Source organism: Hemiscyllium ocellatum, chromosome 9, assembly GCF_020745735.1.
Source record: "Hemiscyllium ocellatum isolate sHemOce1 chromosome 9, sHemOce1.pat.X.cur, whole genome shotgun sequence".
In the NCBI taxonomy this organism is placed as follows: Eukaryota; Metazoa; Chordata; class Chondrichthyes; order Orectolobiformes; family Hemiscylliidae; genus Hemiscyllium; species Hemiscyllium ocellatum.
The window spans coordinates 31,293,421-31,312,095 of NC_083409.1; the positions used below are offsets into that span (position 1 = coordinate 31,293,421).

The window sequence follows — 18,675 nt, forward strand, 5'->3', positions numbered from 1 at the left end:
TAGGTGGACCGCTCACTCTTGGGTAAACGAAGCCCTGAACTGACCATTTAAGGGTCTCTTCATGTCTGTCACAATTTCTCAAGTGGGGAGGGGGAAGCCATGTTTGCAGTCCACAGTGTCTCAGCGCTGCAGGTGGCAACGGGGAGGAATGTCCTTTCACAGGCTCCCTTGGTTCTTCAGAGGAAACCCCCAGATGAGATATGCTCCCATTCCCTCAACCTCCACTTCCCTACTTGTGCAACTTGGTCTGCATTCTGCTCACTGGCCATCTTCTGGTCTGGCCCTATTGATTCACACCCTTCAACCCTCCACCCCCGCCAACACCAACTTACTGTGACATGGCATCAGTGGCACCATTCAATGGTGACAAGATGCAATATCAGCAGTGGTCACTGGTCTTGGCAGTGCTGCTGGGATCAGAGAAATGCTGGCCATCTGATTCATGGCGTGAGTATTGGATGGAGGTCTGTTCCTGTGCCAAGTGACTCACTTTGGAATGTTAATCTTGTGCGAGGCAGTATGCTGGGCAATCGCTGGATGGGGTGGCAGGGAGATGAGCTTCACGTTGACTTTCTCACCTGGATTATTTAGTGGGAAGCCCGATGTACTGGAAATTCCTGCCAATCTTATGAATGGCTGACAGGACAAAGCGGGAGCATCCCTATCACTGAGCTGGGATGCCAGGTTATAAGACCCACCTGCTCAGAGGCATGTCATAACATCATGAACATATCACTTAGAAAGTATCTGTAAAAGACTCACACCTTCTAAACAGTCAAGTCTGATCCTCACAATGTGTGCTTGCCTTTTACCTACTGCAGTACCCATTCTGAGAGTGGAGTTCCAAGCTGGTCCACTTACTTTCTGCGTCTCGTTGTCACTCAGCAGTTCATACAAGGGAGCAGCCTTGGTGACTTCCAGTAAGACAGGCTCTTCTTGCCTGTTCTGGCCCCCTGTTCGGTGGCATAGGTGGCAGGATGAAGGGCAGCCTCCCCTGTTTTCACAGTACATCCTCACCCCTGATGACATCAGCTCATCACCGGAATCAAGAAGGCTGCTAACATACGCAGGAAAGGTTAAAGACTTCGGATCCTTCTCACGTTCCTCTGATTCATCAGATGGTGAATTGCCTGCATGAAAGGAAAAAGATATTATTACAGCACAATTTAAATATGCACATCCTATATTAGAAGGTAATGAAGTGTGTAATTAATATAATTAGTAGTACAGACAGATTCACTTTTATTTGAGGTATTTTGGAAGGCTGAACAACAATGTTTGGAAACCGAACTACTCGACTGCTTTTCAAACTTGCTTTTCCCAGTAAAGGACTAGATTTTATCTCATATTTAATATCGCACCTGCAACTATTATTCACTTATATTAATACTGAATTCAATAAAAGACTCAGTGTGATTGAGCAAATTAGGGGGAAAGAATAAAGGTTTGTATTTAATGGACATTTATCAAGTCTTGCAATCACATCCATTGGTTCCTCATCCTCTGTGTCTTCCATCATCATTTGTCTTCCTTAACCAGTGGATTCTGAATCCTTTTTAAACCATTGCCTCCATATACTCTCTCTCTCTTATCTGTATTCACACAGACATTCAAGCTTTCCATCTCTTCAGCACACTTCAATGCACATATTCTTGATGACTATCTCCCACTGTGACTTGTACTGTCCACAATGCCTGGGCACTTCCAATCTCCCTGTACCTGGGGCTGAAACAAAAACCAGAGCGGCACGGTGGTTAGCACTGCTGCCTCACAGCGCCAGGGACCTGGGTTCAATTCCCGCCTCAGGCGACGGACTGTGTGGAGTTTGCACGTTCTCCCCGTGTCTGCGTGGGTTTCCTCCGGGTGCTCCGGTTTCCTCCCACAGTCCAAAGATGTGCGGGTCAGGTGAATTGGCCATGCTAAATTGCCCGTAGTGTTAGGTAATGGGTAAATGTAGGGGTATGGGTGGGTTGCGCTTTGGTGGGTCGGTGTAGACTTGTTGGGCCGAAGGGCCTGTTTCCACACTGTAAGTAATCTAATCTAATCTTCCTCCAAAGTTCATCAAAATAGCACTTTCAACATTGGCTTTCTATCCTTTCCATGACCATTACATTGCTAACCGATTCCACCATATTCACATTGATCACCTTGAATCTAGATCGAGCTTTTAATGCCTCCCACCTGACCATTTGATGCAGTTGGTCCTAATTTTCACTTCTCGAACTAAGGAGTCCCAGAATTGAGTTCTTCTGGAAGACAACTGCCTTAACTTTTCATCACCAGGTCTGGCTATGCCTTCTCAGGTTGGATCTGCAAACTACACAGTGTGCAGCACAGTGGCTCGGTGGTTAGCACTGCTGCCTCACAGCACCAGTGGCTCAACACTTCAACTCTCCCTCCCACTCCACCAAGGACATGCAGGTCTTTGGACTCCTCCATCACCAGACCATAACAACATGACGGTTTAAGGAAGAGCGCCTCATCTTCCGCCTGGGAACCTTCCAACCACAAGGGATGAACTCAGATTTCTCCAGTTTCCTCATTTCCCCTCCCCCCCTCCCCCCACCTTGTCTCAGTCCCAACCCTCGAAATCAGCACCACCTTCCTAACCTGCAATCTTCTTCCTGACCTCTCCGCCCCCACTCCCACTCTGGCCTATCACCCTCACCTGAACCTCCTTCCACCTATCGCATTTCCAACGCCCCTCCTCCAAGTCCCTCCTCCCTACCTTTTATCTTAGCCTGCTGGACACACTTTCCTCATTCCTGATGAAGGGCTTATGCCCGAAATGTCGAATTTCCTGTTCCTTGGATGCTGCCTGACCTGCTGCGCTTTTCCAGCAACACATTTTCAGCTCTGATACCCTAGCATCTGCAGACCTCACTTTCTCCTCACAGCACCAGTGACCTAGGTTCGATTCTGACCTCCAACTGTCTGTGTGGAGTTTGCACGTTCTCTCCTGTGTCTGTGTGGAATTCTGCCAGTTTCCTTCTATAGTCCAAAGATATGCAGGTTAGGTGGATTGGCCATGCTAAATTGCCCATAGTATTCACGGATGTGTAGGTTAGGTGCATTAGCCATGCAGGGTAACAGGGATAGGGTAGGGGGGGATGGGTCTGGGTGGGATGCTTTTCAGAGGATCAGAGTGGTCTTGTTGAGCAAAATGGCCTGTTTCCAACACTGTAGGGATTCTACGATACACATTCCTCCCCCCTTCCCTCGAGAATCTTTGGATCCTTTTCTTGATCAACATCTTTATCCTCAATTTCCAACATTCTGCATCTCCAAAACACAGGGTAAACTCATGGAACAAGAAATGGTGATTCATCTGCCTCAACTCTTCCCCCTATCCTTATCTCAGTTTGTGACAACTACTTCCCATCCTTCTCCTTTCAAACTGCTTGACTTTTATTTTAATTCACTCATGGGATCTGGGCATCTCTGGCTAGGTCAGCATGTATTGCCCGCCCCAAATTTCCCAGAGGGCAGTTAAGAATCAACCACCTTGCCGTGGGTCTGAGGTCACATGTAAGTCAGACATGTGCATACCGTTGATGAAGCAACTGAAGATGGTTGGTCCTAGGAAACTCTCCTGCTGAGCTCCTGCCGAGATGTCCGGGAGCTGAGATGATTGTCTCCGAGCAACTGCATTCATCTTCTTTCAGGCCAGGTTTGACTCCAACTAGCAAAGGGTTTTCCTAGAGTTCCTTAATGCTGCACTCGGTCAGACACTGTTTCGATGTTAAGGACACTGAACCTCACTTCCCACTTTGGGTTTCTCTCATTTATTCATCTTTAGACCAATGCTATAAGGTCAAAGGTTGAGTAGACTTGGGAAAATTCAAAATGACTATCAGGAAGCAGGTTATTGTGAAAGTAGTGATGATTGATAGCACTGTCAAGCACCACACACCTTCCGTCATTTTAATGATGATCAAGAATGGAATGGATGATAACTGGTCAGGTTGGATGTGTCCTGCTATTCATCTCCAGAACATATCTGGGCAAGTTTCCACATTGTTGTAGACACCAGTGTTACAGTTGTACTGGAACAGCTAGATCTGTTCAAAATGTACCTTATGTTGAACAGCGACAGTGCCAACATGATGGAGGCTATCCTCAATATGAAGATTTGGACTTCGTCTCTGCAAGAACTGGGGTGACAACAATTCAATTGATAAAGGTCATGGACAGGCATAGCTGTAATAGGTTGGTTATTGAGGAGTTTACCCTCATTACCTGCTTTAGATCCAGTCGAGGAGCTATGGATCCTTAGGACTTGAACATCTTGGTAACGATGGTGTTACAAAGACATTCTTGATGTTGGACATTGAAGGGGTTCACTCAGCGTACATTCTGTGCTTATCATCCACGATGCATTTTCCAAATGCTATTCAACATGAGGAGATTCGATTCTTCAGCTGAGAGTTATGGAGGTGTAGGGAATGGGGTAGGCTGGTAGGTGGCAGGTGGATTGCATACCCATGTGTGATCCAATGCCATGAAACTTCATGTTGAGGTCTCAGAGGGCAACTCACTCTCAACTGCATTCCACAATCTTTCTCCCGGTTTATAGCCCAGGACGCCTTACACTCTCTCGCAAACCACCCTCAAAAACTTGAGCAGAAACATAACTGGCTCTTCCATTAAATGGTATCATTTTTATCTTGTTTCTTCACATGCATCCAGGCAAAATGAATCATATGATGCAGAAGTCCAGAATTTGTTAGATTTGAACTGCACATTCTTTCATTGTATGCCCTAAGGAAATAAAAGTGGGCTCGATGACACTCCCTACTTGTGAAATCTTCATTCTTGCTATCCACCTTTCTGGGTGACACAGAAAGATCATATCTTTCAATAATCTGCCCAAAATATGCAACAATAGACACTGCAAATAGAATATCTGTCTTCTTCTCGAGAAACGCACACTTCTATTCACTTGACTGAGGTCCATTTAGATTAACAACATGACTTATTGTGTCAGATACCATGACTATCATGTCTTCTTGGAAACAAATGGCAAAACACAACACTAGTGGGGTCATGTCTACTGGCTGCTGTAACAAAGCAAGCAGTACTGCAATTCTAAAAAGCAATTGAGAGAACAGATACAATTCTCAATGTGCATCAATCATTGTCGACTCTCAAGCTATATCTGTCAATTTGTCTCTGACAGATCAAGTTGAATGAATGTTCCACTTCTCCCAGCACTGCAAATCTAAGTGTGCTGATGAACATCTTCAAATGCACTGATCCCCTTCAGTCAACACAGACAAAAGCTGCCTCACCTCTACTGTGTACAACAATGTTGAGAATCAAAACATTTCCTGGAAAATGATGCATCTACAGCATCGGGTTTGATTTACACTGTGTGAGTGAGTGAAGCCAGTATTCAAGAAAATTCCCTGGGATTTCTGCACCTCTCCACCCATATCCTCACTGGAACCACAGTGACTCCACTTCAAAAGTATTTCACTTGGCTGTGAAATGCTTCAGGGTCCTCCGAGGTCTTCAAAGGTTCTTTAGAAATGGAAGCTTGTTTGTGAAGTTTCATTTCTTTCTTTTGTTCAGGGTGAGGACCCAGTCTGAAATGTCATTCTGTCTGTTCTCCCTGCACAAGCTGACCTGCTGTGTGCCATCTTTCTCTGCCCTTTCTATCAAGATTACTGGCAGTTGCAGTTTCGCCTTCATGTTTTCAATTTATTCAGAGAAAGTTCAATGGCTTCAATCCTATTATGTTCCTTCAGCTCCAAGATGCAGCCAAAACCTCACTGTGTTTTATTGCAATGGGATTTACATATTTCATAACCACTGCAAACATTTTTTTTCCCTAAATCATGTCCTGAGTTATTAACACTGGAATAAACTAAAACTTTAGAACACCAAACTCAGAACAGTATAGCACAGTAACAGGCCCTTCGGCTCACGATATTGTGACGTCAAATTAGGGCGGCACGGTGGCACAGTGGTTAGCACTGCTGCCTCACAGCGCCTGAGACCCGGGTTCAATTCCCGACTCAGGTGACTGACTGTGTGGAGTTTGCATGTTCTCCCCGTGTCTGCGTGGGTTTCCTCCGGGTGCTCCGGTTTCCTCCCACAGTCCAAAGATGTGCGGATCAGGTGAATTGGCCATGCTAAATTGCCCGTAGTGTTAGGTAAGGGGTAAATGTAGGGGTATGGGTGGGTTGCGCTTCGGCGGGTCGGTGTGGATTTGTTGGGCCGAAGGGCCTGTTTCCACACTGTAAGTAATCTAATCTAATCTAAACTAATTCCTTCTGCCTGCCCTTGGTCCATATCCATACATTCCTTGCATATTCATTTGCTTAGCTAAAATCCTCTTACACATTCATTGTATCTGTCTCCACCGCCATCCCAACAGTGCATTGCAAACTCCAACTACTCTGTGTAAAAAAGGTGTCCCTCACATGTCCTTTGATTTTTTTTCCCCCTCACACCTTAAATGCATGCTCCCTAATATTAGACGTTTCAACTCTGGGAAAAACATTCTGACCGTCAACCCTGTCGATGCATATCATGATTTTATAATTTGGAGATGCAGGTGTTGGACTGGGGTGAACAAAGTTAAAAATCATACAACACCAGGTTGTAGTCCAACAGATTTAATTGGAAGCACACTAGCTTTCGGAGCGACGCTCCTTCATCAGGTGATAGTGGAGGGCTCGATCGTAACACAGAATTTATAGCAAAAATTTGCAGTGTGATGTAACTGAAATTATACATTGAAAAATTGGTTGTCTGTTAAGCCTTTCATCTGTTAGAATACAGTAATAGTTTCACTTCTTTCATGTGTAAATCACAAAACCTTTTTTTAATTTAAAGTTGCATTCACGAGTTAGCTGTTAACAATGGTGATAGCTAGGCAATATATTGAAGGTGTTAGCCCCCTGTGTTCTCTGTCTATGTTCAGATTGATTCTAATCTAAAAAGTGAGATATCAGAGTTTTACATAAATTCATGCAGTTTTTGAGCTCAGAGTTCTACATGAATGTATGCAGTTTTTGAGCAAAGTGAAATGTAACCCTGCAAGTTCAAATTCACCCCACAAAATATATGTGTGCATGTGGGTCTTTGTCTATCTGTGTGTGAGTGTCTGTCTGGGGTGGGGGTTGTGAGTGTGAGAAAGTGTGTGTGTGTGTGTGTGTGTGTGTGTGTGTGTGTGTGTGTGCGCGCGTGCGCGTGTAGTGAGTGCAGAGTGTCTTAAGTCTGTGAGGGGGTGCATGTGAGAGTGTGGGAGTGTGTGTGTCTATAAGGGTGTGTGTGGGTGTCTGTGTGCACGTCTGTGTGTATCTGTGTCCGCGTGTATGTTAGAGTGTGTGTGTGTAGGAGTATCTGTGTGTGTGTATAGTGCAATGGTGATCACCTGTAATGTGACATGAACCCAAGGTCCTGGTTGAGGCCCTCCCTATGGGTACTGAACTTAGCTATCAGCCTCTGCTCGGCCACTTTCCACTGCTGCCTGTCCCGAAGTCCACCTTGGAGGATGGCCACCCGAAGGTCCGAGGCTGAATGTCCTAGACCACTGAAGTGTTCCCCAACTGGGAGGGAACCCTTATGTCTGTTGATTGTTGTGCGATGCCCATTCATCCGTTGTCGTAGCCTTTGCTCGGTTTCCCCAATGTACCATGCCTCCGGGCATCCTTGCCTGCAACGTATAAGTTAGACAATGTTGGCTGAGTCACATGAGTACCTGCCATGTACAAGGTGGGATGTGTTCCCACGCGTAATAGTGGTATCTATGTCCACAATCTGACACTTCTGCAGCGTCCACCGTAACAGGGTTGTATGGAGTTGTCCTGAGAGCCGGGCAGTTTGCTACGAACAATGGTCTATTTGAGGTTTGGCAGTTGTTTAAAGGCAAGTAGTGAAGTTGTGGGGAAGGTCTTGGTGAGGTGTTCATCCTCATTGATAATGTGTTGCAGGTCATGAAGAACATGGTATAATTTTTCAGCTCCTGGGAAATACTGAACAACGAGGGGTACCCTGTCGGTTGCAGCACGTGTCTGTCTCCTGAGAAGGGCATTACGGTTCCTTGCTGTGGCACGTTGGAACTGGCGGTCAATTGGGCATTGTACCCTGTTCTTGCGAGGACATCCCTGAGTATTTCTAGGTGTCCGTCACGTTCCTCCTCATCTGAGCAGATCCGGTGTATGCGTAGAGCTTGTCCATAGGGAATGGCTGTTTTAATATGTTTTGGGTGGAAGCTGGAGAAGTGTAGCATTGTGAGGTTGTCTGTGCGTTTGCGGTAGAGTGTAGTGCTGAGGTGTCCATCCTTGACCACGGACCAGTCAACCTGGGAACATTCCTCGTCACAATGGATTATCTCAATTTTAAGATTAGAATCAATCTAAACATCAGGTCATTGACAGAGAACACAGGGGGCTAACACCTTCAACATATTGTCTAGCTATCACCATTGTTAACAGCTAACCCGAGAATGCAATTTTAAATTAAAAAGAGGTTTTGTGATTTACACATGAAAGAAGTGAAACTATCTCTGTATTCTAACAGATGAAAGGCTTAACAGACAATCAATTTTTCAATGTATAATTTCAGTTACATCACACTGCAAATTTTTGCTATAAATTCTGTTACGATCGAGCCCTCCATTACCACCTGATGAAGGAGCGTCGCTCCGAAAGCTAGTGTGCTTCCAATTAAACCTGTTGGACTATTACCTGGTGTTGTGTGATTCATAATTTTATAGCCTTCTATCAAGTCTCCCCTCAGCTTCCACTGCTCCAAAGAAAACTACTTTAATTTGTCCAGGCCCTCCTTATAGCTCATGCTTCCTAATCCAGGCAGCATCCTGGTAAACCTCCTCTTCACCCTTTCCAAAGCCTCCATACCGTACCTGTAATGTCGCAACCAGAACTGAAAGCAGTGCTCGAAGTGAGCCCTAACCAAAGGTCTATAACGCTGCAAAATGACACCCTGACTCTTTAATGGAATGTTAGTTTGCAATATCAGTTTTTCAGAGGTTTGTACACATTTGAGGTAATGTTGACTGTGCACAACACCTTAGTTGGGCTGTAGTTGAGGTACCTGTGCACAATCCATGACAGGAATGGGTGGAAAAGTGATGGAGAAAGATGCAGCAAGAACTCACAAAGTTGGTACCAGGAATGACAACAGAATCGAGGCATCAAGTCTTTTCCTAACTGGACTAAGGAGGTAGTCATGGAAGGTCTGATCAGTCAGCAGTCACAGAATAACTCTAGTGATCAATAAAAACCTGGAGAATAGGGCAGGGAAATACAGAATGTGTGGCTCAAACATGAGAAATATTTTTGCTGTGATGAGTGGATTCATTAATTTTCTTAGATGGAACTGTTTGCTGGAGAAAATACAGCAGGGGTTGACAGGTGAGTTGGCGATTGATATTAGATGAGGAGAGAAAAAATGTTGGCAAAGACTTATGAACTGAACTATAATTTGTTCTGCTGAAGTACCCCTCAATTCCATCGTTAGAAACCAGAACATATACAGAGAGCCTTTCAGTAAAATGTGTAGGGAATGAATAGCCGTAACAGATGAGAAGAAAATTGACTGCACAACTGAATGGCTGAGGACTCAACCCCAGGGTGAAATTGACTTTGCATGTACTCAACACCGAAATTGCTAGGGACTCAGCACCAACACAGAACTGAACCTGACTGTGGAGCTAAAAAATAAATATTGCCTGGTGGAGATTATATTTTCATTCCAGTTAGTGCAGAATTTGTTGTGGAACACTGCAGGTTTCATGGGAAATAGAAAGATGCAGTCGAACTGGTTCATAATTGAGTAATCCCCGAATTGAGGTGCCAAAGCGGATCACGGAATGTACTTTTTGTTGATGGACAATAATAAGCCATTGTGATCTGATTTCACCGCTCTGCTCAATTGAAAAACCATTTGCAATATACACCTCTCTTCACTTAGCAACACAGAACACAAAATGACAAAGCATACTTCCCGTGTGGACAGAAACAAATATCTGGCGACAGTTCCCCATGAAAGCATTTTGTCAATCCAGGTACTGAGGGACTGCTAAGGTAGTGATTGTCTATGTCTGATATACAAGCCCACAGAAACCCAATGATGCTCAGCAACGTTCCTTCAACCGAGAAAATGTTCATCCTATAGCTGAAAGCTGTTACATCGGCTGAAGAATGTTGCATTTGTCCAGCACAAATTTGTCATCAGCACAAAATAAGCTTGGGAACATTGTTTTTTCCCAATGTGGAAAGGGTATTGTTGATGAGAACAGCAGTAAAGGGAGGATGATGAATGTGAAACAGGGAGAGATCGAGAGGGAACAGGAAAAGTGGGTGGAGTGGAGAAATGGGGCAGACAAGGGCAGAATACAGGATATGGGACAGTTTCTTGTACCCCAGGCTGGGGTTTTCTGCAGAGTTGGGAGTTGGACAGTGGGAATGCAGGATATTGTAACGTCAGACCATCCTAGCACCACCTTAAATCTTACTCTATTGTCAACACTGGGCAATTTCAATGTGGTCCATTATTAAGCATTTTTTGCAATCATTGATAATTATTGAACTTCACAGTTGTTATACTGAGACGCAACAAACAGAATTCAATTATTCTTACTTTGTTAAATTAATCTGTTAGGAACGTGACAACAATTACATTCAGCAACACACACATACACGCAGCCACATTATGAGGTCTGGGTTAGCATTGGCATAGTTTAGCCCCCTGGAAAAGAGAGTTTTTGTGAAAATGAACACGTGCATTAAGGTGAATAAATACTGAGTGACAATAAATAAACAGCAGTGAAAAAAACCCAATCATCTCTACATTTACATTGGTCAATAGCATTTTCAGATTATTTTGAAAATCTAAAGTAATCGAGCACGCTCTCCTTGAAAATATTAACATTTTCTTTTCTCCCCCAAAGTTCATATTCTGGGATAATATAGGATACTGGACTGCAGTGAATGTTACAAATTATTAATGGTCAGGATTCTATACCAAATTAGGCAACAATACAATTTTCACAGACTGCACTGTGTACTCAGTACATGAGTGGTTTTATGTTGTTTATTTAAAGCAAACACAGTCCTTAATCTGATCTCTCCTAATCGAAATGTCAACACATATGGATTTACAACAGCATAATACCTAAGGCTGGATAAATTCCAGTACAAAGACCATGTTTAGGTGGGTCTGATTGAACAGATTTCCTTTCTTACAATGGCTATCATTTAACTTGATTAATTCTCTACCAGAGAATTTCAATTCTTTCGATTCTTCATCGATTGAATTACAATGTCTCCCTTTTAACCACTCCTCATGTGGCTAAAGCAGATCACCAACCCCAGCCAACAAACAGAACCTCTGATTCCACACTGCAATCACATCAACAACATAATTTCTTATCACAACAGTGTTTTGCACAGAATTGATATTTAACACACTCAGTCTCCCGAAACATTGGTCAGGGCAGTCAGCATGTGAGAGCAAAGCAATGTTTTAAATGGAGACCTGCTGGAAATGACCAGTGACTGGTGTTCAGATCAAGCAGGCTTAAAGGGCAGGAGCAAAAATCAATCTGGATCCAGACGTGCGAAAGGGACAAGGAAGGAGAAAAGCTAAGTATGGGGGAGGAGGGGGAGTCAACAGCACAAACAAGCTTGGGAACATTGAGAAAAAGAAATGTGGAAAAGAAAGTGTCGGGGACAATGGCAGGAGGGGGAGGACAATGAATGAAAATCAGGGAGAGATTAAGAGGGAACAGGACGGGTGGATGGAGTGGAGAAATGGGGCAGACAAGGGCAGAGTACAGGAGATGGGGCAACTTCTTGCACCCCAGAGCTGGAGTTTTCTGCAGGGTTGGGAGTTGGACTGTTGGAATGCAGGATATTGTAATGTTAGATCACCACTTTGAATCAGACCATAACTGGAATGTGCTGCTTGAATAATCCCTACTGGGGCTCACCATGGTTTGAGCTCTCTGTATCATGACTCAATATAAGATAGATTTTTAACTATTGTCCTCTTTCCTGGTAGAGAGGAGCAGCACCTACTTTATCCAGTGTGGTAGAAGAAATTCACATAGCAGTATCATGAGAATAGGTTCTTGCCTTAAACCAGATGTGCTTCATTGCCTTATAGTAACTGGGGACATTAATATAGTTAATATTGTTACAAGGATTGGAAGGAAGATCCAAATCCATTCTCTCCACATGCCCGTATGACATATGCTCATGGATGGAACTTCCTGAATTCCTGAGGAAAACAAAAGAGAATCCTGCAGCCACTTATACCTTGTCAATACCAGAGAAGGGAGTGCCCGTGCTGAGATTGTTAATACTATGCAAAGTTACTGAGATTGTTAATTCTGTGCGATGTTGCTCACCTGATGAGCTCGGTGCTCTCTTTTTACAATTCTTCACCCTTAACAAACGATGGGCCCTGGCCAAGAGCGCTGGTCAAACCGCAGGCCCTTCACAGGATGTCCAAACTGAAGGTCCCTGGCGGGGTGCCCAAACTGCAGGCCTCTGGCAAGGTGCCTGAAGTGCAGGCTTCTGGCAAGGTGCCTGAAATGCAGGCCTCTGGCAAGGTGCCTGAAACACAGGCCTCTGGCAGGGTGCCCAAACTTGCAGGCCCCTGACAGGGTTCCCGAACCGCAGGCCTCTTGCAGGCCTCTGGAGGTGTGCTCGAACTGCAGGTCCCTGGTGGGGTGCACAAACCGCAGGGCTCTGGTGGAGTGCTCAAACCGCAGGTCCCTGGTGGGGTGCTGGAACCACAGGCTCCTGACAGGGTGTCCAAACCGCATAGTGCTCGAACACGGGTGATCAAACACGAGGCTCCTGGCGACGTGCCTGAACCACACAGTTACATGGGAATACAACCTTCATCCTCAGCAATACTACCCAAAACAAAATAAAATTGCATTTCACTGCCAGGATAAAATATTTTCACATTTCAAACTAGTTTTAGAGGGAGAAGATAGAGTGTAACATTAGCACTTTCTGCAGTTGGGGTAGTGGTGCCATCATATCTGAGAAGGTCATTATGCATCTATCTCACCTTATCCCATTGCCCAGCACTTGGCCTATTGCATTCCAGACAATCGTGCTTCACGTGTTCACCTAAATATTGCTTAAATGATGGTTCCCACATCTACTGCCATTTCAAACAATGAGATCAAAGCAACCACAATGCTCTGGGTGGACAAAGTTCTGATTGAAATCCTGTCTAAGCCTCCAGCCCCTTGCATTAATTCCATGTCTCTGGTTATTGTCCCTTTCCTAAGGGGAAACTTTTTGACCTATTTACCCTTTTGATATTCCTGGTAATTTTGTAAACCGTAATCAGTTCCTCCTACAGCTTTCTTCTACTCGAAGGAAACCAACTCGAGCCTTTCTTGACTTGTCGCAGCTGGACTTTTCCATCCCAGGTAATATCCTGGTGAATCTCCTTTACACCCTGTCCAGTAAAACCATGCCCCTTCCTATATATGGTGTCCAGAAATACACACAGCACTACAGCTGTGGCCAAACTAACATAAACAGTGTCATTATTACATCCCTGTGCTTGTGTTCAATGTCTTGACTAATAAATGCAAGTGGTTAGCACTGCTGCCTCACAGCCCCAGGGACCCAGGTTTTATCCCAGCCTCAGGCGACTGTCTGTATGGAGTTTGCACATTCCCCCCGTGTCTGCATGGGCTACCTCAGTGTGCTCCAGTTTCCTCCCATAGTCCAAAGAGGTGGGGGTTAGGGGGATTGGTCATACTAAAATTGCCCACGGTGTTCAGGGATGTGTAGGTTAAGTACATTAGTCAGGGGTAAATTTAGAGTGATAGGGAATGGGTCTGGTTGAGTTATGCTTCAGACGATCAGTGTGGACTTGTTGGGCTGAATGGGCTGTTTGCACAGTATCAGGATTCTATGATTCTATGATATGACTTCTGAATCACATGTTTAAGGATCTATTGACTTGCACACCAAGGTCCCTCTGATCCACAGGTCTTCCTGAGAGTCCTCCCATTCCGTGTGTACTCTCTGGTCTTGACAGTCCTTCCAAAATGTACCACTTCATATTTTCAGGATTAAATTCCATTTCCCACAATTCTGTCTATCTGACCAGCCTGCCGATGTCATCCTGGAGTCTAAATTCTTTTCTCACTATTTAATCCAGCACCAATTTTTCTCTGATCTGCAAACATACTAATAAGATCTCAGGGAAATTGGGTGGAGTGGGATTTGAATCATGTTTGCCCAGAACATAGAGTGTCTCTGGATCACTAATCCAGCCAAATCACTGCTACGTCATGTCTCTGCGATTCCTCACGTCTGTGAGCGACAGGCCATAGGCAAAGGAGACACCAAAAAACAAAAAAAAATGGGCAGCCTGTTTTATATTTCGCTGCTCTCTTGGGCTCTTGAGATGGGATGAGTTCCTGGCTACCGCTCCATAATGCCGATTGGCAATGCCCTTTACAGTTGCCCCTTTTCTTTTGCTTCCTTTTCCTGGCATCAAGTTTCACCAAGGACTTATGAATGATCCTGCCCAGCAAATCTGGCTGTAGTGAGGTGTACTCCATCTGTCCAGGATCTGGGATGGAGGGGGCAAGACAGCAGGGTGGGAAGGGAAGAACCAAGCACTTTTGTGTGGACACAAATGGGCCAGATCTCCATCATAAAGACGGATGGCTAGTTTGAAGATTTCTCCAATGGCTCATGAAACCAAACAGCCTCTGAAGCAAACTGATGGATGACTACACGTCGGAGCTGATAGACTGGGAAAGCACAGTACTGGGAAACTAAGCTAAGCCACATCAATGGAGTAAAGAGCAGAGGTGGCTTTGTGGATTGACTGGGCCAGCATGGGACATTCCTCACTCAACAGCAGGGACCAAGTGGTGGAGAGATATTTGGTCTCCCAGAGAATCCAGGGATGGGGGAAATAGGTGGGTGAATGGAGTTGCAGCCCATAATCATCCTGCTCCTTTTTCTCAACTCAAGTTATACCCAGATTCCTCACCATTTTCCTGAAAAGTCAAGACCTCTAATTCTGTGTAGAGAAAGGAGTAGGCAGAGAGCACCAATGTTTAATTTCATTGTGCCATGGACTGCTACCTGGGTTTGTTGCTGTGTCCCAGACCATTCCATCCTGAATCAAAGAGGATTATTCAGTGATCTGTCACCAGGTGGCACTGTCATACAACATCCCAGCCCCTCTCCGTCAATGATGAAGCCTATTTTTTGCCTGTCCTCAATGGGCACAGGATTTTTCACGTAACCTTTTAGAAAACATCTAAATGATGCTGAGATGAATCACTGAAACTTTTAATGGGAAGAGAGACAAGCTGTTGAATGGCTTTTGCAAAAATAAAGTCACCTTGTAGCAACTGAGGAAATACGAACGCAGAGTAGCAGACAGAACGAGCCAGGATAGAGGGAGATTTACAAAAGCAAAACATTGAAGATGCTGAAAATCCGTTTTATTCTTGTACGTGGTCTGCATACAATGTGGCTTAGTTTGCACAGTCTGTCCTCTGCTTTGTTACACTTGATGTCATTCCAAAACTCTGCTGTTTACATCGTAACCAACACTGGTCCTTTTTACAACTCACTAAGGCGAGCTGAAGGGCCACATTTAAAATCGATCCTTTGAATTCCTTATGGCTTGATACAAAACCCTTTCCCCATTTGTCACAAGCTGCTCTTTCCTTACTATTTTAACATGCCATTCCTTTCCCAAATGTAAGGAAGCATACAGCACAGAAACATGATTCTCTCTCTATCTCAGTATTTCTTTAAGAAAATTCACGTCTGCTCTGGCTCAGTGTGATTTTCTTCTCTTCGTGATGCTCCTATGGAGTTGTCTTGACAGGTTGACTGCATTGAAGGTGCTTTATTTCATTATTCCCGAGATGTGGATGGGCCAGCTTTTATTGCCCATCCCTAGACAAGATAATAGTGAGCTGCTTTCTTGAACTGTGGCAGCCCTTGGTGGGCAGGAACATCCAAAGTGTTATACAGGAACATGCTTCTGGGTTTGGATTCAGTTAGCGTGAAGAAACGGTGATATATTTCCCCGTCAGGATGGCGAGTGGCTCAAGGGGAACTTGCAGGGGATTTGTCCTTCCAGATGCAAAGTGCCGTCTAAGGATCTTGGGTGAGTTGTTCAGATGTAAATGCGATTTGTTGTCCTCATTGTTTCACAGGTTTCCAAGCTGTATTATTGAGAGCCATAGACAGCAGTGATTCCAGGTTTAATCTATGATCAACCACAGCAAGGGTAGTCAGTACAATTGCCATCAATGTCTTCATATTAATAACAGAAGGATTCCCATGCATGTGACTTGAGCTGGAAAGTCCACAATTCTGGAATTTTCAATGAAGGCATGGGAGTGTAGGTAGCTCCCTAAGACACAAATGCTGTTATGCTGCTGGGAGGCCCTGGTGTCCTGTGTAGATCTGATCTCGCCGACCGGATTGAGGCTGGGGTGGATGGAGGTCACGTCCTGCCTCAAAGAAGAACAGGTGCATCCTTCCACACACTCCGCCCCACCCCCCCCCCTCCTCCCCTCCAAAACGCCAGCCTTTAGTCGCCCTGGCTCCCAGACACTTCGTTCCCATGGGTTAGCTGGGTTTCAGGAGAAGAAATCCACAACAGTGTCTGAAACACTTTTGGACAAGCTCCTGAGAAAACTGTTCGGTCAGTGTTTGCACATTAAGGAAGCCCTTATTCCTTGCAGTCAACTGCGACCCACCCAGCTCCAGAAACATTCGAACCAAAGGGGTATAGGACGAGTCCAACCGACCTCTCTGATATCTACCTGCTTTCCCAAAATTGCCTCATCAGTCCCATGCATTATAGCATTTCTGAACAGGTTGATTAGAATCCAACCATAAAGTAACTATTAAATCTGCTTGCACCGCTCTTTCAAGCAGTGAATGATCACTGCATTAAAAAAAAATGCCATGTCACTGCAGGAGCCTCCACTTGTATTTATTTTCCGGAATTGATCCATTTGCCAAGTTAACCAGTTCCACTTTAGTGACTTGCCGCACCTTGATTAAACATTCTCTTCACCTTCTCTGCTCTAAGCAGAACAAGCACAATTTCTCCCGTCTCCCCACGTGACTGAAGATTCTTATCCCTGGTAAGTCTCCATTGATCCTCTCTGTGGCTTTGCCACCTCTCTTAAATTGTCATGCCCAGAACAGAAAGCTCGATCCGGAACTCAAATGTATAAAATATTACGAAATGTTCAGTATAACCCCCCCCCCCCCCTCACTTTCGCAAGGTTTGCTGATATTAATAAAACCTATGGATCTCAAACTTTCACAATATCGTCTCTAATTGTCTTGCTATGCCTAAACTTTGGGTATGCCAACTCTCTCAGTTCCTGCATCCTGTTTAAAATCGTACCACGAGGTAAGGACATGGCAGCAACTAAAGCTTGGAACTCTCGAGTGTTTACAACAACAGAGTGCGAATTTAAATCTCATGTGCTTTCTGTCTTGGACATACAATTCTGTTGCTAAGGTAACATAGTCATTTTTAGCAAAATTACTACTGTCAACGCACAGGTGCCAGCACAGCATCGCACAAGCCAAATAAGACAAGTGCAATCCACCTCAAGAGAATCATATTAGATTTAGCAGTGACACCAATGATGTTGCCTGCTTCAGTAATCAGGTCACTTCCACGGCAAGCATTATTTCAAATCACTTTAGCATCAGGCTTCAAAACTGCTCCGAGCCAATTCCCTCAATAATGACCTTAGGACTCAATGTCCAAAGTATATTTTAAATAACCACAAACATATGTTAAAACATTTTTTTTTGGTAAAGAGCTGCTTTTAAGAAGGATCCTGAAGGACTTGTTTGTGAACAAGGAATGCACCCACAGCCAACAGCATCTCCATGGCCACAAACCTCACATTAATACAATTCAATCCAGCTGACTAACAATTTTATAGTGTAATGTCAACACACGAAGCGAGAGTCCAAAGCTCTCCTTAGAACTCAGTCACCGTGACCCTCTGTTACAATAACTAATAAACTGCAGGAATAATTGCTAATGACTTGACAAATAAGGTTAGATCCCCTGATAGATGCACTTCCATTTCTGATAATTTCCACAATTAATGGCATCGAGGTCAATCTGTTCTCGGAAGAGGTTTGCAAGAGCAAACTTCGTTTGTAGTAACTGTTTCAACTCCAACAGCATAACAGCATAAAGAGCTTCTCCAAAGGTTCTGATGGAGTGAATGTTTACATGGGTGGGGAAGACTGTAATGAGAGGCCGTCAACACCAGGAGAAATGACAAGGATTGCCTGCACCCAGAGAGAAGCAAGAAAGTGAAAGTTACTCCCACAAGAGAGTAGCATGGACACATTTAAGGGGAAACTAGTCAAGTAGGGCAGAGGTGGCTACAATGGCAGATTTACATTGGAAGAGCTTCGAGTGGAATATAAACACCAGCACAGACTGTTTGGGCCGAATGGCATGATCCTATTCTGTTGGTCTGGTGGAATCCCACATGTGTAGAGGGCAGCACGGTGGCTCAGTCATTAGCACTGCTGCCTCACAGCACCAGGGATCCAGGTTCGATTCCAGCCTCAAGGCGACTGTCTGTGTGGCGTTTGCACGTTCTCCCCATGTCTGGTGGGTTTTCTCCGGGTT

At 44.6% G+C, this 18,675-nt stretch overlaps 1 protein-coding gene across 1 annotated transcript in view; it reads right to left on the reverse strand.

The window, feature by feature from the left end:
• The window catches only part of astn1 (astrotactin 1), a 2,216,244-nt gene that overhangs the window by 141,549 nt on the left and 2,056,020 nt on the right, over positions 1 to 18,675 (reverse strand). Inside the window, exon 17 of the mRNA XM_060829548.1 lies at positions 862 to 1,130. Coding sequence (XP_060685531.1) covers positions 862 to 1,130 — 269 coding nt within the window. The remainder of the gene's footprint in view (positions 1 to 861; positions 1,131 to 18,675) is intronic.